Source organism: Sinocyclocheilus grahami, unplaced genomic scaffold (assembly GCF_001515645.1).
Source record: "Sinocyclocheilus grahami isolate Dianchi unplaced genomic scaffold, SAMN03320097.WGS_v1.1 scaffold235.1, whole genome shotgun sequence".
NCBI classification, from domain to species: Eukaryota; Metazoa; Chordata; class Actinopteri; order Cypriniformes; family Cyprinidae; genus Sinocyclocheilus; species Sinocyclocheilus grahami.
In genome coordinates this window covers 68,120-95,713 of record NW_015505414.1, presented here as the reverse complement: position 1 = coordinate 95,713, position 27,594 = coordinate 68,120, and the positions used below count along the sequence as shown (strand labels likewise).

Here is a 27,594-nt window from a genome sequence, read left to right as displayed (position 1 = left end):
TTAACCATTCGTTGTGCTCTCACTGGACATTTGCCCCCCCCCCCTAACATGAAATAAATCCATTATAACATGTACATGAAAATGTAGAAACATTGGACACAACTATGGGGCACCATTGTGCAGCAGCAAGCATCACATGTATAGGGCCCCATTCCTATATTTTGCCTGGGGTCCCCAATTCACTAAATCTGCCCCTGCCAATCACAGCACATTTCGTATTTCAGAAGGAGGGCATTCATTTGATACAGGAACTATTCGAGCCGTTCATGCCAGACTGGGGAGAGAGGTGTTGTAATAATGTAAAATATGTGAAAAATAATGTGTTTTTCGAACAACCTAGTATGAGAGCCTGTTCTAGTACACCCCCAAAACAAAATCAAGACTTTGTAAAAGAGAATAATAGGACCCCTTTAAATTTTCGAATTTCGAATTTTACGCTCTAATAGATGTTACACAATCTCGAGCAAGCATCTCCAGTCCTGTTCCTGGAGATCTACCGTCCTGCAGATTTAAGGTCCAACCCCGATCAAACACACCTGAAGCAGCCATCAGGGTCTTCAGGGTTACTTGATAGTGACAGGCAGGACACCTGCAGGAGGAGTAGCTCTCCAGGAGTGGGGCGTTGAGGGACCTCTGGTCTATAGATGTTTGAATGTGACTGGGGCCTTTTAAATTGGTATTGAAATGTCATGCAGTTTGATACTGATTTTCTTTTTTGGAAATTGAGCAAGACAAACCAAATGATGATGAGTCACAGTCCATGTGCACCTTAAAGTTCAGAGTCCTTTCTTGTCTAATTTGCACTCTCCACGCTATCTGCATTGCAAAACAGACACGTTGCCTGGCTTTCCAAATAGAATTAACTCTAAATTCAGGATAAGCTCACAGATATGTTAGCTAAAGTGATCTTTAATCACAGCCATCAATGACAACCTACCTGTTTTATTCATTAGAGAAAGAAACCTCTAGGCTACAAATGTCCATCTCTTTTCTGTTAAAAGATAGTTTTATCCATATAAGATGGATAGTTCAGCCAAAAATTAAAATTCTGTCATCATTTGCTCATCCTCATGTCATTTCAAATGTCATTGTTCATCTTTAAAACACAAACGAATACACAGATATTTCTAAGTAAACACAGATGCTTCAGAAGTTCATAAAGATTTATTTTAGGCTTTTGTTCACATATAAGCGCATGCACAGAGCACAATAAATATGGTCATGCAAAGCTCAAACGTTCTTTCTTGAAGTGGAAGTTGTTTGACAGAAAATGGACAGAATTTTCATTTTTGGGTAAACTGTGCCTTTAAAGTTATTGTCTCCGTTACATAGTTAGATTAATGTTCCTCCATTAGTGGCCAATCACTGAGGATTTGGTTTTACAATAAGTTTCAATTCATCAACAATTCACGTGCTAACATTTCAAGTGTACATCAAAGTGAATTAATTATGAATGAACATGAACTAACAATAAATACTAATATGTTTGTAAATTAACATCAACAAATGCTTCAGAAATGTAGTTCATTATTAGTTCATGACATTTAATGCATTAACAAATCTATTTTCCAAACCGCCTGTCCTACTGTTTGTAGGGTTGTGGGGATGCTGGAGCCATCTTTGAGTTATTTAGTTTAAAGAGAAATTAGCCGAGTTAGAGAGTGAATGCTGGGGCTGCACTCTGGACTTTAGAGAGCAGCAGTGGTGCTGCATACTGCTCTGGGACAGTCTCTCTAACAGCAAAATCAACCCACTGACCCTGAGAAGCTCCATTAGATCAAAGCAATTACGGCTATATTGAGACCCTGAATGTCCTTTTAAAGAGTTGAGATGTCCCCCTCTGAATACCATCGTCACCTGTAACATAAGGTCAGGCGTTGATGAGAACCTTATTTGAGGTTTAATATCATTTATATATTGGGGACAGATGTGCCGCTTTCATTCTGCATTTGCTAAAAAAAACTTGAGCAAGGGCTTTATTCAAAATGAGACAATGAACAATGTCAGATTAAAGCTCATGGGAGATTTTCCAGGAGGTCTGCACTGCGTTCAGAGAGAGGTGAGAACAAGATCGTGGAAGACCGTTCAAAAGAAAGAAAATGTGAAAAATGAAGCACTTTTGTCCACTTTACTATACAAGTCAAGGCATCAGCCGTACACCTGCAAGCCTCTGCAGCTGTTCATACTGCGCTCCACTACAGTTATCAGAAGAGAATTTTATACTTACGTAAAGCTACCTTCACAATAAGGATGACCCTTGTGCAAGAGAATTTCGATCCATTTAACAGCCTGTTTTGTTGAAACCGCAAGCCTTGAGATAAATAGAGGAAGCATCAAACAAACCGGTAATGTTCTAAAACGTATGCCATTGAATTCCAGCAAAAGTGTTCATGAATTCATGAGTTATATTTATAGTTGTATTTCCAGCTATTACTGTGAATTTTTCTTGTTGTTTTATTATTTTTAGTACTTTGTGCTTTGAACATGTTTTCCCCTGACACATAAAATGCATAAATGCTAAAAATGAAATGTCCTTTTTTTGTGTTGGGAAAATATTGGCAGGTCAATTAGGCAAGGCTACTGACTAAAGGAGCCTATTGAAAAAAATCTAGAGCTCTTGTGACAATACCATGGTACAGTGGTAGTATCAGGTGGAACTGATATGTACTGTTGTGTTGGATGATGGCCATATTGATATTTACATTGTACTTTTTGTTAAAGGGGGGGTTGATTTATGATTTCACATTTTGAACTTTAGTTAGTGTGTATTGTTGCTGTTAGAGCATAAACAACGTCTGCAAAGTTACGATGCTCAGAGTTCAATGCAAAGGGAGATATTTTCTTTTAAAGAAATTGCTGTTTAAGGACTACAAAAAATGGCTGGTAGGTCCTGCAACGAGCTTCTTCCTGGGTTTGTGACATCACTAACTCCGATGTTTACATAAACCCCGCCCCCGGGAACACGCAACTACCCGTAATGGTAAGGGGGCGTGACAATTCTGGGCAACGTGCACTCGGCGGTTAGCAAACCACAAACACTCTGAGCCCGCTAACCAATCAGAGCCCATTGCGTATTTCTGAGGGAGGGGCTTCACAGAACCAGGAACTCAACAGACCGTTTTGACAAGAATGGAAACAGCGGTGTAGAATAAAAGTAAAATATGTGAAAATAATGCATTTTTAAAAAAAATGAAGCATGAACACATGTTACACTGCACCCCATAAACACAATCAAGCTTTCGAAAAAAGCTGATCAACCACCCCTTCAATGTAAACTGGGTAGCACTTTATTGTACAGTCCTGTTCCGCATGTGCATGCTGTGTACTTATTATAGCATTTACAATAACTGTACTAACCCTGAACTACCCCTAAACCTAACCCTAAACATGTTTACCATATACTACCCAGTACTGTCTTGGGTAAGTATGCTGTAAGTACACTCTTAAAAATAAAGGTGCTTCAAAAGGTTCTTCACAGCCATGCCATAGAAGAACCATTTTTGGTTCCACAAAGAACCATTCAGTCAAAGTTTCTTTAAAGACCCATCTCTTTCTTACCTTTTTGTAATCTGAAGAACCTTTTTTCACCACAAAGAACCTTTTGTGAAACAGAAAGGTTCTTCAGATGTTAAAGGTTCTTTATGGAACCATTTAGACAAAAAGGTTCTTCTATGGCATCGTGAAGCACCTTTATTTTTAAGAGTGTACACATACTGTAAAATAAAGTGTATCCAAACTGATCCTCAAGCATTAGTTCTAATTCCACAAATGTGTTACATATTGGGATGAATATGCAGTGGTGTGGAGAATAATGATTCGTTCTGTTGTCCTTCTGTCTCTACAGCTGGTAATGTCAGTGTATCAAGGCGGATACAACTTCTTCTGCCAGAACACCCACAGTGGAGGAGAGGCTGACAACAGGGTAAAACAACAAGCTGAGTTTTACATTGTGTGAGATATGGACAATTCTAAGATTCAGCTTTACTCTTTGATCATAATCCTCAGAAAAGAGACAATATTTCCCATCAGGCTGATGTGAGTGTACAGTTGACTGGCTGCTCTGATCTCATTATAATATTACTACCCCTTAATCTCGAAGTTTCCACCCACGGCGCAGTCATTTTGATTTGCAAGCGACAAAGGTGTTTTAGTTCTAATGCCATGGCGAAAGTTTGAGCAAAACATGCTAACTGTTCTGTCTTTGGCTGCACAGACGAGCACAGAACACTGTTTAGAGTCCCAGCCTCAGAGGAGACGAGAGAAGTGCATTTATTGATTTATTTACTGTATATTGCTGCTGCCATACAGATCTAAAATAAACATGCGATTTATTTCCCAGCAGTTTATCTTCACAGACATAACCGACTGTTTTGTAACTCTTGTGTGTTTTTAATGTAAACTTGTGTGTGAATGAGAACTTAGTTTAGTACTCGTGACAGCCGCTTTCATTTGCATTTAAAGAGACAGGCTCGCAAAACAGTGTGTTTCTGCTTCCACTCAAAATAGGCATTTTCAAAATGATATAATAAATGATCTGTGGAGCATTTTGAGCTGAAACTTCACAGACACATTCTGAGGACACCAGAGACTTATATTACATATTGTAAAAAGGGGCATAATATGTCTCCTTTAAATACAACTAACTGAATTAGCTTTCTGACCACTTAAGTCCATCTTTATATGTAATTTAACATCATTACTTCTACTGCCTTTGAAATATGCTTAAAGTGTACTACAGACAAGCATTTACGGTAAACTAAAATATACTATAATTTCATTTCTATTGAAACCTGTATGTCATGTATATAAATACATTTGTAATTACACATTCGTAATGATGAAATTGCAATTTAGCACATTTAAGGTACTTTATATGTGCTTTAGTATACGAGTCAACACATAAGTTCACTTCTTTAGAGCATGACAAAAGGTTATTAAAACAAGAATTTTAAAACAAAATTTAAAGGTGTACTTGCATGTCATGATATTGTACTCTTTTCGATTGCACTTAGGTGGTCTTTTATTTCATTAATATATTATCTGCAAATACATTTTTTTAAATATATACTTAAAAACATGACAAGTGCACATTCAATGCAATTAAGCACTTCTTTTTCACAAGAAAAATTTCATGATGTTATGCTAGAAGACATAGTTTGTCCATTTTAGCAGTATTATATTTGTTAAGGGTATAGTTAGAGACCAAAAACGGCCTAAGTGGAAATCCGAAGTAGACTGAGAATCATTACTGCACTAGTGATTTCATGACTTTTGTAACTGATGTTGAATTTTTGTAACGTCGCTGATTAAATAAGTTCTTGTGTAAATGATTCTCTCTTAATCTTTCCTCAGATGATAAACGTCCTTTGGTGGTATTACTTCTCCAAACTCATTGAGTTTATGGACACTTTCTTCTTCATTCTGAGGAAGAACAACCACCAGATCAGCTTCCTGCACGTCTACCATCACGCCACCATGCTCAGCATCTGGTGGTTTGTCATGAACTGGGTGCCGTGTGGCCACTGTAAGCTCCTCACAGGGAAACTCCACTGTTTTGCAGTCAAAGGCTTCTGAAGGAGCTTATGGTGCATTTTATATGCTGAATTTTTCAGATGCATAAAACCAAAGCAAACAGAACAGGGTAAAAATGCTTGTCCAGGTGGTTTTAAATAACTTTGCATTATGCAACGTGGTATTTAAAGGAGTTTTTTCTGTTGATCTCCATTTACTTCTTAGAATAGATTGTGGTTACCAATCATCGGTAATGCTGACTATTAATTTTCATGAATAGTCAGTTATTTTTGTACATTTTAAAAGATATAAATTTGTATCATAGGGAACCTACTTTGATGCTTCAGAGGTTGATTTGTGATTTGAAGCAAATGCAGCAACTAATACTGATATTGCTGCTCTTTTCATCAGCCTATTTTGGCGCCACGTTTAACAGCTTCATCCATGTCCTGATGTATTCGTATTACGGCCTCTCTGCTGTCCCAGCCATGAGACCGTATCTGTGGTGGAAAAAGTACATCACTCAAGGGCAGCTGGCAAGTACACGTTTTTACTTCAAACTTCTCTGAGGACGCTTAAAAATTACACTTTTTTTCCTTTCACTTTATTAAAATACCAAGTGCTTTCTTGTAATGGAATGTGTTTACTACTATATAACAAAAAGTCTAATTGGTTTGGATGGATAAAACATAGGATACCAAGTTTCAGCTTGTTCATAACAGTCAATGTCTTTTACTTATGGGTAATTTTTCAATTTGGGTCGCTTTTCTCATCCTCTAGTATGCGTTCCTAGTATGATTTTGAAGAGTTCTGGCATGAAACTCTAGATGGCGCAGTCCGATAGGTCTAACTCAATCTGAACTAATGACATCATTATCACATGGCACAGCTGATAGGTTCTCTCCTGTATCGGTAGCCAATGAGATCGCTGCTCAACATTCAAATATATGACTAGTGCTTGCCGTAGCAGTTGCAGCTTGCTTCAGAAACCCTCCACCTTCCCCAGCTCCACCTGTATAGATCTGCTACGAGGTGATCATCTATGCTATATGGGGGTTATTCATATGTGTTATATGTGCAGCAGCAGTATTTCTTACATGCTCATAGTCTCGGTACTTGCTCTGCCGCAGCAGCAGCGTAGCAGATCTATTCCGCCAAGACCAAATACATTAACATTGTCATGTACATTACCATGCCAGTCCCTCCGAGAGTTGTCATGACAGAAATAATGGTTACGTTTGTCAGAATGTGGACTCAAGCAAACTTGTATTGGCTTATTTAACCTAATTGAAGAATCACTCATATAAAAGATTGATCAATGGTGGATCACTGATGGCTGTTTCCTCTTGCAGGTCCAGTTTGTCCTGACCATGTTCCAGACATCTTGTGCTGTGGTCTGGCCATGTGGTTTCCCAATGGGCTGGCTGTATTTCCAAATCACTTATATGATCACTCTTATCTTACTCTTCTCAAACTTCTACATAAAGGTAAACAAATTCTCAGTATAAAGAATATTATCGTAAGAAAGTACGGCTTGAAGAATTGTTCAGAATGTTCCCCTTCTTTGCTCCACAGACCTATAAGAGCCGCATGGGATCTCGGAAGACCGATCACTCGAACGGATCAATAAACGGTCACACTAATGGAGTGACATCCAATGAGAAGGTTAAATACAGGAAACCGCGCGCAGATTGATGACAGTTAATCCACTTACAGTCCTGTTATTGTTATCAGCGCAGTAGAGGAGCTTCACGCATGTCTATCTAGTTACCACGCTACAGCCATTTCACCTTTAAGAGTCTCCTCACATTTTTGCACACTGCAACCTCACGTTATTCATATTGAATCCAAAACTTAGGAAGTAGGGTCCAAGTTAGAGTATTTGATGTTTTTCATATTTTTCATTTTCTTGAAGAACAAAGATGGCTAACCTTAATACTGTACTAATTTGCACTGGTGTTTTCACCAAGCTTGTTTGTAGACATAGAGAAGATTGTATTAGAGAAATTTGACAGGTATACAGGAGTATGTCACACTTATGAGCTGAATTAAACAGTAGTAGCCTATACGATGTTTCTTTATAGCACAGGCAGATAATCTTACAAGACAGTACGTAACAGTCATAACAATACCTTTAGAAAAATGGAAGACTATTAGTTTTATGGACTAATCGAGCGAATTTAGTGAATTAATGTATGTTTACAGAATAAAATGGACTGTTTATTTTATATTAACATGGATTTAGCACAATTTGTTGTAGTGCTGTATTGTAGGTGAATCTCTTGAAAACATGTCCGGGTTATATTTTACCCCAACTTACACTTTGTTTTTGTGTGTGTGTGTGTGTGTGTGTGTGTGTATATGTGTATTTTTCAATATTCCTGCAAGATTTTTTTTTTTTAACATGAAAACTTTACTGTATTTACTGTCTCACCAGTGCTGTTCGGTTCACCTGGCTAGTCTTGTATGAGCTCTTTGCTGCAATGAATAGCCTCCGATTTATTTTCTGGTGTCAAAAATTTCACAACGAATCAGTAGTTCAGCACATCGCTTTCACGTTTACCAAAACAATGAACAGTGGCTTACACTGTAATTATAAAGCACATTTATAACTCTGTAACACTTTCCTTTTCCCTTTTTGAGGCACTGTAAGTGCTGCATGACAGGCACAGTGAGCAGCTCTTTAGACCCTGTCCTGTACCGAGTCACCTAAACCTAGAAATCAGCATCCAGTGCGTTTCAACAGCTTAACACACTCCTTCTCTGTGCCAGCATTCCAGATCTGGTCAAGCAACATTAATTTTGTTCTTGTGTTTGAACAAACCGTTGCCTTCATCTAGCCTGTTGTTATATAGTGTATGTGTGTTAAACCATTAAGCATAGAAATGCAGGAAAACAGTGAATACTGCTGTGCAACTTCTGTTACTGATTCATAATCATAATTCCTTCTTAACAATCAAGTCATTCTCCCTGTTAGTGTTCAGTTTAGGATAAGTAATGATATCTTGCATTATACAATACTGTTAATTCATGCTTTCAGTGCAGCCGTATAGACCCACTCATCCAGTGCACAAGATACCGTTTGCTAATAGCACAGTAGAGAATTAATGTTGTATCACAGAATTAATACTGCACGTGTTAATACAAGATGTAGGCGTTAACATCAGACACAATACCAATAAAGTGATTTTTATTTGGAAATATATCAGGTGTCAGTGTTTGTTCACTTGTCTTTTTGATTTCAAGTATATTGAGGTTTTAAATATTGAAAGGTTTCTCTTATTGGCTTTAAATGAATTCTATTCTACTATAATAAATCATAATAAAACGGATGAGTTTCCACACATTTTGATAAATGAATTTCCAGTACTTTTATAGTCATTTGTGATTCCTGGATAAAGTTTTTTCCCCGCAAAATCATTGTAAACGAAAAGCAGTTTCTACCCAATGAAATACTTAAGAGCTAAGAAAGTGCAAACACTTCTTCGGGCCTAGAAATCACAAATGTAAACTTCCCTGATATTTCTGATTTCCATAACTATGACAAACTAGAACAAATAATAAACTCCACTGTTTTGCAGTCAAAGGCTTCTGAAGGAGCTTATGGTGCATTTTATATGCTGAATTTTTCAGATGCATAAAACCAAAGCAAACAGAACAGGGTAAAAATGCTTGTCCAGGTGGTTTTAAATAACTTTGCATTATGCAACGTGGTATTTAAAGGAGTTTTTTCTGTTGATCTCCATTTACTTCTTAGAATAGATTGTGGTTACCAATCATCGGTAATGCTGACTATTAATTTTCATGAATAGTCAGTTATTTTTGTACATTTTAAAAGATATAAATTTGTATCATAGGGAACCTACTTTGATGCTTCAGAGGTTGATTTGTGATTTGAAGCAAATGCAGCAACTAATACTGATATTGCTGCTCTTTTCATCAGCCTATTTTGGCGCCACGTTTAACAGCTTCATCCATGTCCTGATGTATTCGTATTACGGCCTCTCTGCTGTCCCAGCCATGAGACCGTATCTGTGGTGGAAAAAGTACATCACTCAAGGGCAGCTGGCAAGTACACGTTTTTACTTCAAACTTCTCTGAGGACGCTTAAAAATTACACTTTTTTTCCTTTCACTTTATTAAAATACCAAGTGCTTTCTTGTAATGGAATGTGTTTACTACTATATAACAAAAAGTCTAATTGGTTTGGATGGATAAAACATAGGATACCAAGTTTCAGCTTGTTCATAACAGTCAATGTCTTTTACTTATGGGTAATTTTTCAATTTGGGTCGCTTTTCTCATCCTCTAGTATGCGTTCCTAGTATGATTTTGAAGAGTTCTGGCATGAAACTCTAGATGGCGCAGTCCGATAGGTCTAACTCAATCTGAACTAATGACATCATTATCACATGGCACAGCTGATAGGTTCTCTCCTGTATCGGTAGCCAATGAGATCGCTGCTCAACATTCAAATATATGACTAGTGCTTGCCGTAGCAGTTGCAGCTTGCTTCAGAAACCCTCCACCTTCCCCAGCTCCACCTGTATAGATCTGCTACGAGGTGATCATCTATGCTATATGGGGGTTATTCATATGTGTTATATGTGCAGCAGCAGTATTTCTTACATGCTCATAGTCTCGGTACTTGCTCTGCCGCAGCAGCAGCGTAGCAGATCTATTCCGCCAAGACCAAATACATTAACATTGTCATGTACATTACCATGCCAGTCCCTCCGAGAGTTGTCATGACAGAAATAATGGTTACGTTTGTCAGAATGTGGACTCAAGCAAACTTGTATTGGCTTATTTAACCTAATTGAAGAATCACTCATATAAAAGATTGATCAATGGTGGATCACTGATGGCTGTTTCCTCTTGCAGGTCCAGTTTGTCCTGACCATGTTCCAGACATCTTGTGCTGTGGTCTGGCCATGTGGTTTCCCAATGGGCTGGCTGTATTTCCAAATCACTTATATGATCACTCTTATCTTACTCTTCTCAAACTTCTACATAAAGGTAAACAAATTCTCAGTATAAAGAATATTATCGTAAGAAAGTACGGCTTGAAGAATTGTTCAGAATGTTCCCCTTCTTTGCTCCACAGACCTATAAGAGCCGCATGGGATCTCGGAAGACCGATCACTCGAACGGATCAATAAACGGTCACACTAATGGAGTGACATCCAATGAGAAGGTTAAATACAGGAAACCGCGCGCAGATTGATGACAGTTAATCCACTTACAGTCCTGTTATTGTTATCAGCGCAGTAGAGGAGCTTCACGCATGTCTATCTAGTTACCACGCTACAGCCATTTCACCTTTAAGAGTCTCCTCACATTTTTGCACACTGCAACCTCACGTTATTCATATTGAATCCAAAACTTAGGAAGTAGGGTCCAAGTTAGAGTATTTGATGTTTTTCATATTTTTCATTTTCTTGAAGAACAAAGATGGCTAACCTTAATACTGTACTAATTTGCACTGGTGTTTTCACCAAGCTTGTTTGTAGACATAGAGAAGATTGTATTAGAGAAATTTGACAGGTATACAGGAGTATGTCACACTTATGAGCTGAATTAAACAGTAGTAGCCTATACGATGTTTCTTTATAGCACAGGCAGATAATCTTACAAGACAGTACGTAACAGTCATAACAATACCTTTAGAAAAATGGAAGACTATTAGTTTTATGGACTAATCGAGCGAATTTAGTGAATTAATGTATGTTTACAGAATAAAATGGACTGTTTATTTTATATTAACATGGATTTAGCACAATTTGTTGTAGTGCTGTATTGTAGGTGAATCTCTTGAAAACATGTCCGGGTTATATTTTACCCCAACTTACACTTTGTTTTTGTGTGTGTGTGTGTGTGTATGTGTATTTTTCAATATTCCTGCAAGATTTTTTTTTTTTTAACATGAAAACTTTACTGTATTTACTGTCTCACCAGTGCTGTTCGGTTCACCTGGCTAGTCTTGTATGAGCTCTTTGCTGCAATGAATAGCCTCCGATTTATTTTCTGGTGTCAAAAATTTCACAACGAATCAGTAGTTCAGCACATCGCTTTCACGTTTACCAAAACAATGAACAGTGGCTTACACTGTAATTATAAAGCACATTTATAACTCTGTAACACTTTCCTTTTCCCTTTTTGAGGCACTGTAAGTGCTGCATGACAGGCACAGTGAGCAGCTCTTTAGACCCTGTCACCTAAACCTAGAAATCAGCATCCAGTGCGTTTCAACAGCTTAACACACTCCTTCTCTGTGCCAGCATTCCAGATCTGGTCAAGCAACATTAATTTTGTTCTTGTGTTTGAACAAACCGTTGCCTTCATCTAGCCTGTTGTTATATAGTGTATGTGTGTTAAACCATTAAGCATAGAAATGCAGGAAAACAGTGAATACTGCTGTGCAACTTCTGTTACTGATTCATAATCATAATTCCTTCTTAACAATCAAGTCATTCTCCCTGTTAGTGTTCAGTTTAGGATAAGTAATGATATCTTGCATTATACAATACTGTTAATTCATGCTTTCAGTGCAGCCGTATAGACCCACTCATCCAGTGCACAAGATACCGTTTGCTAATAGCACAGTAGAGAATTAATGTTGTATCACAGAATTAATACTGCACGTGTTAATACAAGATGTAGGCGTTAACATCAGACACAATACCAATAAAGTGATTTTTATTTGGAAATATATCAGGTGTCAGTGTTTGTTCACTTGTCTTTTTGATTTCAAGTATATTGAGGTTTTAAATATTGAAAGGTTTCTCTTATTGGCTTTAAATGAATTCTATTCTACTATAATAAATCATAATAAAACGGATGAGTTTCCACACATTTTGATAAATGAATTTCCAGTACTTTTATAGTCATTTGTGATTCCTGGATAAGTTTTTTCCCCCAAAAATCATTGTAAACGAAAAGCAGTTTCTACTCAATGAAATACTTAAGAGCTAAGAAAGTGCAAACACTTCTTCGGGCCTAGAAATCACAAATGTAAACTTCCCTGATATTTCTGATTTCCATAACTATGACAAACTAGAACAAATAATAACATATAATCGCATAAAAAAAGGTTTATCAGTGGACTTAAAAGATAACTTTTTTTTGTCACAGATACAATTCCCCTTGAACTAAATCCCCATCAGTCCCCAAATCTCCAAGCATGTTATAGTTGGATTATATGTCCTCTTCATTTAATTCTAGACCTGATTTCTGAAGGGTACTTGTTTCAAAGACATTTAAATACAGCGTCCACCAAAGAAAACAAGCTTAACTTAAACTGAAAGTGATGTTATAACAAATCTGCCTATAACCCCCTTCCCTTCTATTTCTGAGTAGAGCAAAATATTCAACAAGACAAAATGTTGAAAAGAGAACGGTTGAGAAGGTGACGACAGCCAAAAGGAAACATTTTGATGAAACTGCAAAGACCGGTATTTCTTTTTCTGATTTCAATTTGACTTAAGCAACACAATTTACACACACACAAAAGAAAAAGACAGCGAAGCACAATATAGCTCATTTATTTGGGTGTTCCAGTCATCAGCCGACATATTCCCTCACTGAAATTCACAAAAACAACCTGAACATTCATCATCATCACAGTCCATTTGAAACCTCTTACAATCTTATATATATATATATATATATATAGAGAGAGAGAGAGAGAGAGAGAGAGAGAGAATATCTTTATCTTTACAATAAGAGCAAGACAGATCTTACACTATCGTGAAAACAAAACATAATGCTTTGAACTGCAGTTAAGACTAGGAATCTAAGAATGTCACACCATTCGTCTACATTCATAAGAAAGAGCCTGGGCTGGAAGTAGTAGGGCGAGCAGATGGAGGTGGCAGTGAGGTGTAAACCTTGAGGGGTCAAGGGTCGAGTTACTGCATGCATTGCTTGGGTCGTCCTACAGTGGACGCTCTGAAAAGGCTGTGTAGCTCTTCACTCGTGCAAAAAACAGAGGCGTGTACATTTTGTCTACATCAAACGCAGTGACAACTGTCTCTCCAGTCGATCTAAGGGAGAAAAAGACAAAAAAAGTGCTGAAACGTGGCAACTCCGTGACGGCAAATGCTTACTTTACACAACAATGCAATAAAATAAAAACATCATCCAATTTTTTTATTTGAGTGCTAAATCAAACTCAGTTTTCAGCTTATGCATATTTGTATCCATTTGTTTTTTATTATCATTAAAAAAAATTACATACTGTATTGATCCGAATATAAGACGATGTTTTTTTTCTTGGAAATACATCTGAAAAAACGCGGTCGTCTTATATTCAGGGTCTAGACTTTGACATGTCAATAATACACCCACAACAATAGGTGGCGCATAAAACACATAAAACGAGTGTTCCATGAAATACGTAATGTAATGCGTGTTGTAAAGATCGCGAGTAAAAACAAAAGAAAAAGAAAAGCTTACAGCTGCATGAGTCGTGACTGTCACGTTAGCCTGATGGCACCAAGCTCCCTTTGTGATTTTAAAACGTAAGACAGTACCCAGATTTGAAGACTACAGTAAGATTTAACTTCTACTGTTAATAAGATTTTGGTAGGCTACTATTAGATGGATAGCCTAAATGTCCAAATTCAGATGGGCTACCTGTTTTTTTTTTTTTTTTAGTTTTTTTAAAGTGTACATTTTTTAAAATGTGATTGTTGGTACATTTTACCAGTTTTTACCATACTTTCAAAACAAACATAAAAATAGGAAAAATATGCAATATGAAAATAATTGAAGACAAAATGTGTTTTACTGAGAAAAAACAAGATTTGTTTTTTAAAAAGCCTTTTTCCAAAAGGTACATCTGGAAAAAGGGGGGTCGTCTTATTATCAGGGTCATCTTATATTCGGGTCAATACGGTATAAAGAGTCTACTTATTTCTATTTTTATATTGACCACTTCTATGATGATTTTTTTGGTGCTTTTGTGTTATGTTGGAGCTTGGCAGTATCTGACCCCATTTGCTTTTGTCACAAGATGAACATATTTCAACAGAAAAATTTAAGTCATACAGGTTTGGAATGATGGGGAGTAATAGTTAATTTCTGAATTTTAGGATAGCCTAATTCCTTTAAGCATCTGATCAGCATCTCGTTCAAGGTGATGTGCTAATGCGTCCTCATTGATTGTGTGAACAGACAGCAGGAGGAATTTCATTCGGACTCGTCAGATGTGTTGGAGAATGCAGATTGGTGAGACACCTGTAGGTGATGTGGCAGGAATGGTGGATCCACACCAGCTTGTTGAAGCGTTGACGCCCCCCAGAGGACAGCTGCAGTCCTACATGGAAGGCGCGCTCCGCTTCGGGGGCTGGGTTCCGCCTGCAGAACCGGCTCCTCTGGTACTCTGCCACCTTTTGCTGGAAGATGACAAAACATTGGTTCAATGCTAGTAAAACGGCAAAGAAATAGCACAGTGCTGTTAAAGAAAAGGGTCTGTAAACACGAACAGGCAAACCAACCTCTTCTTTTCTCTTGGAGACAACAACATAAACTTTGGTTTGATTGTCCGTATCCTGGGACAGCCGATAATGGCCAAACATGATGGAGTCCATCCTGTGGAAATTGAAGATTTTTAAAGGGGAAATCGGATGCAAAATTCAGTTTGCACATAAATGTGTCTTAGCAGCGTGGACACAAGCACCCTATAATTAGGGCTGTGACGGTCGCCGTGACAACCGCGCCACGACCACCGCGGTTGTCTACTGCCACCGGCGGTAGTGCACGTGACGTCACGCACTCTATAACAAGCATAATACAAAGTTTTGTATACAAGTGTAATAACATTAGTGGAACAGTGAACCGTGTCTACACCGGACACGACACCGCCACAACAGGTTGAGTCTGTCTAGTGTCTACACAGGACATTTGAACTCCGTGTCAGTACCTCATAAATAGAACGAGGCAGTTTACTGTCGGGGATTTGTCATGTCGTGACATGTCGCATCCAGTGTAGCATTACTGATTATGAGTTTTAAAGTATTTTGTCGTGCCGCGTCCTGTAGACAGGGTGTATTTAACTTTCTTATTTAGGCTACTTTCTTGTAGCAACAACAATGACTTGTAAGCAATGCAGGTGTTTTGTAGTTGGGTGTAAAAGTGAACATAAAAGTCTTAATTTTCTCCCGACATCAGAGCCACTGAGGACACAGTGGATTCGTTTTGTTGTTGATGTTAACGCACCACCGAATACACAAAAAACGAAAGAGAGGGGCGGGGTGAGCAGTAGCTCATTATCATTTAAAGAGACATGCACCGAAACGGCTCGCTGTGAACAGAGCTGTTTTTGACAAGGTAAAAAGGGTGTCGTTTTACTCGACCATTGAGGAACTTTAACCAAAGTATGTTGCAGACATTTCATGAAGACCCTAGAATCATACCAACTTGTGGAAAATGGGCATCCGATGTGCCCTTTAATGATTTAAAGATGGCACATGGCCTAGAAATGTGCTGTCAGCCAAGTTAAATTCAGAGCAGAGGTCTGTTATTTAGGCCCATAACACGTACCTGGAGTTCTTGCTGCGCAGCCTTGGGACAGTGACCAAAGGGTCCTCGGGTGTGGTCAACATCATCACCTGACCATCAGGGAAGAAGCGCAGGTACCTAAAAGATCAGGTCTCGTCAAAGCCTGATAACACTGAACAAAACAGATTTTGTTCAGGGCCATTACAGGGATACTCCACCCAAAAAAGAAAATTCTGTGCACGTTTACTCCTTATGTTGTTCCAAACTTGACTTTCTTCTGTGGAAAGTAAAAGATTTTATTTTTCTCCATAAAACAGAAATTAATGGGATCCATTGTTAATGGGTTCCTGACTTTCCGCAAAATATCTTATTTTGTGTGTCTACAGAACAAATGCACTGTTTCCCATGAATCACCTCTGTCAGTTTCATAATGAACTGAAAATATTTAATAAATATTAATTTAATAATATAAAAGGTCTCTAACATTGTTTTTCACCACTACTTTGGCAAACATCTGTTAATTAAACTAAAATCAAAATCAATATAGCTTAATGTGCTTATTAAACTAATTATTTAATTATTTAGTCTTTTTAGTCTTTCATGCTGCGAGTTTGAAAGAAAAATGTGTACTCCTTCGAGCTTTTTTCACAGAAACGGCATTTTTGTGTCAAAATAAAAGCCGGACGGTTAAACTACAAGTGAAGAAATTAATACAAATATTGTAATTTTTCTATAAAACAAATGTAATATACTTACTATGATTTATGAAGTATTTATTTTATGTTTACTTTACAGTGCAGTTGTATTACAATAATATTACTGTCTTTATTATTAAAGGTATTATTATAATATTTGTTTGACTTCTAAAAACATCAGTGTGAATGCAATGTGAACAGACACTTTCGCAACTAAAAGCGGTTTGAGTCCACTTTAAAATCCAAGCCAATGCAACCACTTTTTTTTACTCTATTCAATTTGGTCACTGAAAATGTGTTGGAGTTCTTAATTTTGCTTTCAAAGTGCAACAGATTCATGCATTTAACTTTAGAATGTCAATATTTTCATCCAGGGGTGCATGACCCCAGATAACCCCAGAGAGACAAAGGTCCATAGTCTTAACAAAGCCCTGTGGGGAAACACTGGGAATGCATACAGGTTTGGAACCACATGGTGTTGAGTAAATGCTGACAGAATTTAGATTTTTGAGTGGAGTACCCCTTTAAAGCCCCAAGCTCACCTGTAGTACTCCACCTGGTGCCAAGCCCTGTAGAAGCCATCGAGAGACTCTTCCCCCTGACGGATGTATGAGGTTTTACTGATGTAAACACCTGCACAAACCATGGACATTTATTAAACACTGTACAAGCAGCACATATTCAAGAAGACATAGAGAAGCACACGCATTTACCATCAAAGCGTACACGTGGCCTTTCCAAAAACATCTCTCTCCAGGATGAAAATGGCAGCATTTTGGTGCAGCTCCGCCCCCACACCCTCAAACAGGCAGATCGCCAAATCTCAGGGTCCCTGAAACAAGACACCCACAAAAACATGGCAAACTGAATTTTTAATGCTTAAAATCTGAGTGCTGTTCTTGAGCACAAGCCGCTATAGTGCTAGTGGGGAAGCTGGTTTACGCTGGTGTCTGCTGAGTGTGTGAGCCCACCTGGCACAGATATAGAAACCCCTGCAAACCAGGGAAAGCTGCTCTAGGGCTCGAAGGTCCAGGTCACATGACACCACCCAACGGAAGATATACATGAGCACCTCGAAGGGCAAAGCTGTGGAGGTGAAAGAAGGGGCTTTTAGGGCAACGGGTAAACTCTAGAAATCCACACAGACTAGCTCCAGCGTGAGGATTACCCGAGATGTGCACCAGAGTGGAGTCTGTCTCAGGCTCACACAGCTTCATGGTGCCGTCGCACAGCGTCAGCTGCTGCTGGAAGTACGTCAGTAGATCGTCTATCTCCCGATCGTTCTCATTGTCCTCCAAGCTAACGAGTGGGACAATCATAATAAATGAAATCATCATTTAAAAACTGCATTTTGTATTTACTTGCATTATCTTTGTGTAATATTTAAATTTGTTTGATGATCTGAAACATTAAAGTGTGACAAACATGCAATAAAATAAGAAATCAGGAAGGGGGCCAACACTTTTTCACACCACTGTATTTATTGTAATCATTAATATAGAAGTGTTTAAAGTGTTGTAGATGTTCTAGGCTTCTTCTTATTCTGTGTTCTTGTATTGTGTTTAACTAATAGGCTTTTAGTGGATGAGCAAAAGCAGCTCTAATTCCATGCCATACTATAGTTTAAAGGAGACATATTATGCCCCTTTTTACAATATGTAATATAAGTCTCTGGTGTCCCCATAATGTGTCTGAAGTTTGAAAAAGCCTATTTTGAGTGGAAGCAGAAACACACTGTTTTTTATTGTGCCTGTCTCTTTAAATGCAAATGAGCTGCTGCTCCCTGCCCCTTTTCCAGAATAGAGCTGGGCTATTACAGCTGGGACCTGTTAAAAAAACATCTGTTTTGGTTCTGATTATCATGTTTATCGCCCCCTAAATCATGCGTTTTAAACCATATTAGTTTAAACTTCTGTTATACGGTTTTCTGAGCGCACACATCCGAAGCACACGGACAGAAAGTGGCTGTCACAGCATGTGAGTACAAAACTAAGTTCTCATTCACACACAAGTTTATGTTAAAGGGGTCATATGATGCGATTTCAATTTTTCCTTTCTCTTTGGAGTGTTAGTTGCAAAGACTAAAGTCTCAAATCCAAAGAGATATTCTTTATAAAAGTTATGTTATAAGAGTCAACCACGCCTACCTAAAATGTCTCGTTCTAACACGCCCCCACATATCTACCTCACTATGTGGGAAGATTTGCATAACGCCGCCCAAATGTTCACGCAAAGAAAGAAGGCGTAACTATGATTCTCGCTGTAGTATTGTTGTCTCTCTAAAGAGTGTTCTGTGCTCGTCTGTGCAGCCAAAGACAGAACAGTTAGCATGTTTTGCTCAAGCTTTCGCCATGCCATTAGAGCTGGTACACCGTTGTCGCTTGCAAAATCAAATGACTGCGCCGTGGGTGGAAACTTACAGATTAAGGGGCGGTAATATTATAATGAGATCCCTTTGCCACGTCACCAAGGGAGCGAAATCAGACACGCTCGTTTGTTCAGACGCTTGCAGAAAAAGGCTCCCCAAAACAAAGTTACTGGGTTGATCTTTTTCATGTTTCCTTGTTTGGTAGATGCACCGGGGACCAGATTATAGCACTTAAAGGGGTCCTATTATGCTTTTTCACTTTTTGAATTTTAGTCAGTGTGTAGTGTGTATGTTTGGGCATAAAAAAGATCTTCAAACGTACAAATATCAAAGTCCACTTCAAAGGGAGATATTTAATTTTTAAAAAAATCCCTTTTCAAGAACTACAACGAAGGGCTCGTTTGGACTACAGCGTTGGTTTCCGGGGTTTTGTGATATCACAAAGCAGCCCATTAGAATATCATTAAAATAATTCCCACCTACGGAAATTCGAATGGTTGGGGGGTGGGAATAGGGCCATTATTACACATGCACCTGAATATTTATGTATGTAAATATGTATGTTACAGTTATGAAAACGTTTTTATAATAAATTGCTGACAGTACAATACTGAACAATGATGTAATCTGCAGAATTTACACTTCAATTATGAGACTACAGTGTTTCCCACTGCGGGTGTTTTTATATCACAGGAAACCGACTGTCTTCAGAAAATTGGATGTCATTTTCATTTAATCTTGCATGTAATGTCTGATAAGCAGTGTTTTTTTGAGTGGAGCACTGCTTTGTGTACAGCCGTTACCGGGGAAGCCTTGATCTCTACCACTCCAACAGCGCCTCCTGCTGCCAGAGAAAGAGTTTGCATATATATGCCGCCTGGGAAACACTGGATTATGCTATAAATAAATTCAACTGTATAACAGTTTCACTGCTATTCATGTTATAATGTTAGAATTAAATAACAATAAAAATAATACATATGCACTTATCTGTACATAGTAAATGCAGTTATTTTTAAGTGGTTGTTGACATCCTATCTAAAACGTGATTTAGCCAAAAAAACAACAACAACAATAACGTTACCACTCTAATATGTCTTGCAATATCCGTTTGTGCAAAGGTTCTGCGCGAACCTCTTCTTTAATATTCTCTGGGTCTGAATCCGCCTCAAATTGATATGGCAATATTGACGCCATCCTTAAAGCTGCAGTCCGTAAGTTTTGCCTCTTTGTCGCCATCTCTGTTTAAAAACCTGGAATTGCAGCTGTCTGCGGAATTATCTAGATTGCGTGGGCTGTGCGCCGGCGTGGCTCCAACGCGGATGAATCTAATGTTCTGAAGAGTATGTGTGGCAGTCAGTCACCGCACCGGTGTGGATATTTACTGTACTTCGCAATCACAGATTCTGATCCTAGTCTTGGAATATGACCCAAATAAGAATTTTCACCGTATATTGCCATCTGAACAAGTAAGTAACAAGTCTGCCACGTTTGTTCTGACCAACTGAGGAAAAAAGCATTACCATAAATCTCGCCACCAATGGTGATTTAATCTAAAGATCGGTTAGCTCATATCACATCAAACCGTTCAAATTATTATTATTGTTATACTTTATTCTCAAATGATTAATGTTAACAACATCAGCATTGGTGACTATGAGTATGTATTAGCGTGTAGATTTCAATTTCTGTAGTCTAATCTAATTGTCATACTCTTCGAATTTCATATTAAGAAATTCTTTTAACCCAAAAAGCAAATTATGCTCCCTTCGAACTGGTTTTCTTTAAAATACAAATCTTTGTAATCCCAGGCTATCTGTAATCAGAAGAACATTTATAACTGGAATATAATTTCATTTATAGTTTCATAAACACATAATCCTTTCTAGATTACAATCTGCCATCAAAATGATACATTTAATTATTCTGGCTACTGTAAGAAAAGGCTATAAATGATCGGCCACCTGCAGGATCCTCACATGCGATAGCCTAGCAGCCGGGACAACTTCTTTATGTTTACAGAAGTGACTTAATGACGCAGTTCTATGCTCGAACTTCCTGCGAAAACCTACCCGTACCACTCAAATTTGAAAATATTAATATAAGCTAACCGTTGTGAATCGGGCTAAAGTAAGGCGATTGTTTCGAACACTGGCTGGTTATGTATTTGCTCAAATATTGATTTCGGATCATTTTTAACCAAAAAAAGTTACGGACTGCAGCTTTAACTAAACCGGAGCAGACGGAACTTGCTGCTTTGGCAAGGGGCGTGGCAGTACTGAAACACCGTCTAAGCTGTTCGCCAATCACAACGCACTGGGACAGCTAACCAATCACATCACAATTCGTTTTTCGGAAGGCGGACCTTCATCAAACCTGGAACTAATCGAGCTGTTTGTGCCAGGATGGGGAGAAAGGTATTGTAATAATGTAAATTATGTAAAAAAGAATGCGTTTTTCGAACCACCAAGCATGAAAGCATGTTCTAGTACACCACCAAAACAAATTCAAGACATTGTAAAAGAGCATAATAGGACCCTTTTAAAACCTGGAAAAGTCAGATTTTCATGATATGTCACCTTTAAGATGATGCAGAGCTTCAAGAACTCAGTTGACCTCTCAGTGTTTCTGCATTGCATATCTCACATGACTGTCAGTCATGCTGTGCCAACAAACGAGAAGGGCCAAAGGGATGCTGTGCTGTAACTCTGGCTCGTTTTACAGGATCAATGAATAGCTCAGTCAGATGACAGTATAGCAAGGCCTGATCTAGAATAGTTTTCTAATGTGAGGTTGTTGGGATTTCTGTTTAATTTTGTTTCACTTTTTTGAATGGTTAGAAATGATGGGGTTTCAAAGTATGTTTATTCATATTTAAAGGATCATAATTTGTTTGTGTTGTTTAATTTGTTTTCTTACCGTTTAGATGTTTTCCGATATCTGTTTTCTATTTTTGAAATATTAAATAACCTTTTTTTTCTCTCATTTTCCCTGCGGTTGTACAGAGACCCTTCAGGCTCAGAATGGATCAGTTAAGATACCATCATTTAAACTCAGGCAAGTGTTTTGATTCCATATACAATATTATATTGCCAGTGTTTTTCTTGGACATACTGTACATTCTCACACAATCTTCATGATCCACACAGACATAATTCTTTTTAGACATATAAGTTTTGCATAGCATTCGTTATTCTTAAACCTTTCATCTGTACACAGCGAAAACGCATTAAAGTATTAAAATGACTAAATATTCTCCTTACATAACATCTTTGAAATGGGTTACTATCTTATATTTATTTATATGTATTGATATAGCAGATGCTTTTATCCAGATGATCTCTGATTTATCAGAGGGAGTAAGAGTGACATTAGAAAATGCTTCAATGCAAAGTCTTCATGAGTCGTATCTTTCATGTTCTGGTGTGTTAAGTGTGAACTATTTTTGTGCAGAGAGAAGTGTGTATTCCCTCTTCAGTTGGCACTGGAGTCTAAAAACACTAAACTGGCTCAGACTGCCCTCACCGGAATGCAGGTGTGCTTATTACTAAACATTTTAGGGTTTTAAAAGAAATACATTTCACAGAGGCAAAAAAATATTGAAGTACACTTAAGGTAAAGCAGCATGCCATATATATTTTGGCTCTATTTTATTTAATGGTATTTGCTAAGCCAAGCAAAGCATGTTAGACTTGTAACTGGTTTTGAAATGTTTCAGCCATGGACATGAGAGACTCTTTTATATTTGGCTAGTAAGCAAATTCCCACCCTACCAACTGCACAGCAATGCTCTAGCAGCCACACAGATCACCTCAGCAACTGCACTGCATCATGTGAACAACCACACAGAAGCTACATAGCAACACAGTAAAAATCGGTGAACTTTAAGGCAAAAATCTGACAGCTATGGTTGTTTGAACTTTTGTAGCAATATTTTACGTTTTAGAGATTGAACTTAAATTTACAGTAAAAACATTTCATTAACTGAAATGATGATAATATACCAAATTACTCAAATTTGTGTTTTACCTTTATAATATAATTATAACCACCTTAAAACATAGGTGGTAATGAAAAAGCCATTTGATGAATCCAAATTTAATCACAAGTAGTCTTTCCACAAGCTGAGATAAATACTAATATACAGTATGTACTATATATATATATATATATATATATATATAACAAAAAAATTTACCAGAGGATGTCGGAAAATTTACACGACCCTCCACACAAATGCGCAATCACAAATAAGATCACTCTCAAATAAAATCCCATGCTATGACTTAACAAGCGACAAGAAGAAATTTGGAAAATGTCAAAAGAGGGAGAAGAGATGAATGAAAGAGACTTTCTCAGCTCCGTTAAGGCTACAATCTCCACACAGAGTTTGCACACTACTGTAGCTTTGGCAACACCTGCATTTGAATATAAGCTCTCTAGTGTCATTTAAACTAAATATGCATGATATATACACTACCGATCAAAAGTTTGGGATCACAACGATGTTTTTTTACAGGAGTTTCTTATGCTCATCAAGGCTGCATTTATTTGATCAAAAATACAGGAAAAACGTAATATTGTGAAATATTATTATGTAAAATAAAGATTTTCTATTTTAATATCCATTAAAATCTAATTTATTTCTGTGTTGCGCAGCTGAATTTTCAGCATCATTACTCCAGTCTTCAGTGTCACATGATCTTCAGAAATCATTCTAATATGCTGATTTATCATCAGTGCTGGAAACTGTTGTGCTGCTTAATATTTTTTTTGAACCTGTGATACTTTTTTTCAGGATTCTTTGATGAATAAAAAGTTAAAAAGAAGAGCATTTATTTAAAATAGAAATATTTTCGAACAATATACACTACAGTTCAAAAGTTTGGGGTCAGTAAATTTTTATTCTTTCTTTTTTTTGAAAGAAATTAAAACTTTTATTCAGCAAGGATGTGTTAAGTCATTAAGAAGTGATAGCAAAGATTTATATGGTTAGAAAAGATTTATATTTTGAATAAATGCTGTTCTTTTTAACTTTTTATTCATCAAAGAATCCTGAAAAAAGTATAGCAGTTTCCAAAAAAATATTTGGTAGCACAACTGTTGATAATTATAATAATAAATCAGCATATTAGAATGATTTCTGAAGGATCATTTGACACTTTATACTGGAGTAATGATGCTGATGGAAATTCAGCTTTGCATCACAGAAATAAATTATATTTTAAAGGATATTAAAATAGAAACCATTATTTTATATTGTAATAACATTTAGCAAGATTACAATTTTTTCTGTATTTTTGATCAAATAAATGCAGCCTTGATGAGCATAAGATACTTTTTTTTTTTTAACATTTCAAGTCTTACTGATCCCAAACTTTTGAACGGCAGTGTATATATATATATACAGTGGAATGCGAAAGTTTGGGAACCCTTTGCAGAATCTGTCAAAATGTGAATAATTTTAAGAAAATAAGAGAGATCATACAAAATGCATGTTATTTTTTTATTTAGTACTGTCTTGAGTAAGATATTTTACATACATTTTTTTTACATTTAATCCACAAGAAAAAAAATAGTTGAAATTATTAAAATACCCCATTCAAAAGTTTGGAAACCTTGGTTCTTAATACTGTGTGTGGTTACCTGGATGATCTATGACTGGAGTTAAAGCTGCAGTCCGTAAGTTTTGCCTCTTTGTCGCCATCTCTGTTTGAAAACCTGGAATTGCAGTTACTTGCGGAAGTTTCTTCCTTGTGTGGGTTGTACTCTGGCACGGCTCCAGCGCGGATGAATCTAATGTTTTGAGGAGTATGTGTGGCAGTCAGTCACCGCACCGATGTGAATCCTATACTTAGTAATCACAGATTCTAGCCTACGTCTTGGAATCCATGACCCAAATAAGAATTTTCACCATATATTGCCATCTGAACAAGTAAGTAACTAGTCTGCCACATTTGTTCTGACCAACTGAGGAAAACAGCATTACGATAAATCGTGCTACCAATGGTGATTTAATCTAAAGATCGGTTAGCTCATATCACATCAAACCATGCAAATTATTATTATTGTTATACTTTATTCTCAGATTATTAATGTTAACAACATCAGCATTGGTGACTATGAGTATAGTGTGTATTAATGTGTAGATTTATATTTGTGTACAGTCTAATCTAATTGTCATACCATTCGAATTTCATACCAAAGAAATTCTTTTAATGCAAAAAGCAAACTATGCTCCCTTCGAACTGGTTTTCTTTAAAATACAAATCTTGTGTAGGCTATCTGTAATCAGAAACACATTTAAAACTGGAATATAATTTAATTTCATTCACATGTGTTTCATATAATCCTTTCTGTATTACAATCCGCCATCAAAATTATTTTTTGACATTTAAATGTTCCAGCTGCTGTGAGAAAAGACTATAAATGATCCTCCACCTGCAGGATCCTCACATGCCTACTAGCCGGGACAACTTCATGTTTACAGACGTGATGTAATAACGCAGTGCCATGCTCGAATTTCCTGCGAAAACCTACCCATACCACTCAAATTAGAAAACATTATTATAAGCTTACCATTGTGAATCGGGCTAAAGTAAGGCGATTGTTTCGAACACTGGCTGGTTATGTACTTGCTCAAATATTGATTTAGGATCATTTTTAACCAAAAAAAGTTACGGACTCCAGCTTTAAACTGAGCACTGTTCTTCAGAAAAATCCTCCAGGTTCAAATATTCACTGATGCTCCAGAAGCAAACACGATGCATTAAGAGCCGGGGGGTGAAAACTTTTTGAATTTGAAGATCAAGGTAAATTGAACTTAATTTGTCTTCCGGGAAACATGCAAGTATCTTCTGTTGCTTCTGAAGGGCAGTACTAAATGGAAAAAAAAGATATTTCAACAAAATAAGAAAAATTTGGACATCTTCATACTGTTCAAAAGGCTCTTAATCTAAAGATCGGTTAGCTCATATCACATCAAACCATGCAAATTATTATTATTGTTATACTTTATTCTCAGATTATTAATGTTAACAACATCAGCATTGGTGACTATGAGTATAGTGTGTATTAATGTGTAGATTTATATTTGTGTACAGTCTAATCTAATTGTCATACCATTCGAATTTCATACCAAAGAAATTCTTTTAATGCAAAAAGCAAACTATGCTCCCTTCGAACTGGTTTTCTTTAAAATACAAATCTTGTGTAGGCTATCTGTAATCAGAAACACATTTAAAACTGGAATATAATTTAATTTCATTCACATGTGTTTCATATAATCCTTTCTGTATTACAATCCGCCATCAAAATTATTTTTTGACATTTAAATGTTCCAGCTGCTGTGAGAAAAGACTATAAATGATCCTCCACCTGCAGGATCCTCACATGCCTACTAGCCGGGACAACTTCATGTTTACAGACGTGATGTAATAACGCAGTGCCATGCTCGAATTTCCTGCGAAAACCTACCCATACCACTCAAATTAGAAAACATTATTATAAGCTTACCATTGTGAATCGGGCTAAAGTAAGGCGATTGTTTCGAACACTGGCTGGTTATGTACTTGCTCAAATATTGATTTAGGATCATTTTTAACCAAAAAAAGTTACGGACTCCAGCTTTAAACTGAGCACTGTTCTTCAGAAAAATCCTCCAGGTTCAAATATTCACTGATGCTCCAGAAGCAAACACGATGCATTAAGAGCCGGGGGGTGAAAACTTTTTGAATTTGAAGATCAAGGTAAATTGAACTTAATTTGTCTTCCGGGAAACATGCAAGTATCTTCTGTTGCTTCTGAAGGGCAGTACTAAATGGAAAAAAAAGATATTTCAACAAAATAAGAAAAATTTGGACATCTTCATACTGTTCAAAAGGCTCTTAATGCATCGTGTTTCCTTCTGGAGCATCAGTGAATGTTTGAATATTTTTTAATAGTTTGAGTCCCTCAGTTGTCCTCAGTGTGAAAAGATGGATCTCAAAATCATGCAGTCACTGCTGGAAAGAGTTCAAATATGCAAAAGATGCTGGAAAACGGAAGAATCTGCATGAGCTGGAGGATTTTTCTGAAGAACAGTGCTGTTTAACTATTCAGAACAAACAAGGGACTCATGAACAACCATCACAAAACATAAAAAAACAGTCATCCAGGTAACCACACACAGTATTAAGAACCAAGGGTTCCCAAATGTTAGAATGGGGTTATTTTAAAAATGTCAGCTATTTTTTTTTTTCTTGTGGACTAAATGTAAACATATTTTATGTAAAATATCTTATTCAGGACAGTACTAAATAAAAAATAGCATGCATTTTGTATGAGCTCTCTTATTTTGTCAAAATTATTCACATTTTCACAGATTCTGCAAGGGGTTCCCAAACTTTCGCATGCCACTGTATATATTTCCGAAAAATATGTTATGTTTATATATTAATATATAATAAATTATATGAATATAAATATATACATGTAAATATTTTCAAAATATATACTGTATGTGTGTGTGTATATATA

At 37.0% G+C, this 27,594-nt stretch overlaps 4 protein-coding genes across 4 annotated transcripts in view; 3 read left to right on the top strand and 1 right to left on the bottom strand.

Moving 5' to 3' along the window:
* The window catches only part of LOC107597698 (elongation of very long chain fatty acids protein 5-like), a 17,256-nt gene extending 9,511 nt beyond the window's left edge, over positions 1-7,745 (top strand). The window contains exons 4-8 of the mRNA XM_016288867.1: positions 3,845-3,922; positions 5,353-5,524; positions 5,923-6,047; positions 6,864-6,998; positions 7,087-7,745. Of these exons, the coding sequence (XP_016144353.1) occupies positions 3,845-3,922; positions 5,353-5,524; positions 5,923-6,047; positions 6,864-6,998; positions 7,087-7,206 (630 nt within the window). The 3' untranslated portion in view covers positions 7,207-7,745. The remainder of the gene's footprint in view (positions 1-3,844; positions 3,923-5,352; positions 5,525-5,922; positions 6,048-6,863; positions 6,999-7,086) is intronic.
* Positions 7,746-9,081: 1,336 nt separating this feature from the next.
* LOC107597699 (elongation of very long chain fatty acids protein 5-like) lies at positions 9,082-11,415 on the top strand. Its single transcript, XM_016288868.1, has 3 exons — positions 9,082-9,579; positions 10,396-10,530; positions 10,619-11,415. Exons 1-3 carry the CDS (start codon positions 9,316-9,318, stop codon positions 10,736-10,738), a joined length of 519 nt encoding a protein of 172 aa, XP_016144354.1. The 5' UTR covers positions 9,082-9,315; the 3' UTR covers positions 10,739-11,415.
* Positions 11,416-13,039: 1,624 nt separating this feature from the next.
* Positions 13,040-18,028, bottom strand: LOC107597718 (F-box only protein 9-like). The gene is made up of 8 exons (XM_016288888.1): positions 17,878-18,028; positions 17,681-17,795; positions 17,423-17,541; positions 17,252-17,342; positions 16,057-16,152; positions 15,012-15,105; positions 14,752-14,909; positions 13,040-13,556 (listed from the first exon to the last, which is right to left on the bottom strand). The coding sequence occupies exons 1-8, from the start codon at positions 18,026-18,028 to the stop codon at positions 13,448-13,450; spliced, it is 933 nt and encodes a 310-aa protein (XP_016144374.1). The 3' UTR covers positions 13,040-13,447.
* Positions 18,029-21,922: 3,894 nt separating this feature from the next.
* The window catches only part of LOC107597717 (brefeldin A-inhibited guanine nucleotide-exchange protein 3-like), a 63,316-nt gene continuing 57,644 nt past the window's right edge, over positions 21,923-27,594 (top strand). The window contains exons 1-3 of the mRNA XM_016288887.1: positions 21,923-21,935; positions 22,083-22,134; positions 22,531-22,612. Coding sequence (XP_016144373.1) covers positions 21,923-21,935; positions 22,083-22,134; positions 22,531-22,612 — 147 coding nt within the window. The remainder of the gene's footprint in view (positions 21,936-22,082; positions 22,135-22,530; positions 22,613-27,594) is intronic.

What these genes read in the sequence shown, in the direction of transcription:
- LOC107597718 (XM_016288888.1), bottom strand. Translation starts at nt 18,028, where the DNA reads ATGATTGTCCCACTCGTTAGCTTGGAGGACAATGAGAACGATCGGGAG. An exon ending in CACTCTGGTGCACATCTCGG is followed by an intron (nt 17,796 to 17,877) that starts GTAATCCTCACG and finishes TCACCTCCACAG; the next exon opens with CTTTGCCCTTCGAGGTGCTC. An exon ending in CACCAGGTGGAGTACTACAG is followed by an intron (nt 16,153 to 17,251) that starts GTGAGCTTGGGG and finishes CTGATCTTTTAG; the next exon opens with GTACCTGCGCTTCTTCCCTG.
- LOC107597699 (XM_016288868.1), top strand. Translation starts at nt 9,316, where the DNA reads ATGAATAGTCAGTTATTTTTGTACATTTTAAAAGATATAAATTTGTAT. An exon ending in ACATCACTCAAGGGCAGCTG is followed by an intron (nt 9,580 to 10,395) that starts GCAAGTACACGT and finishes TTCCTCTTGCAG; the next exon opens with GTCCAGTTTGTCCTGACCAT. An exon ending in TCTCAAACTTCTACATAAAG is followed by an intron (nt 10,531 to 10,618) that starts GTAAACAAATTC and finishes TTTGCTCCACAG; the next exon opens with ACCTATAAGAGCCGCATGGG.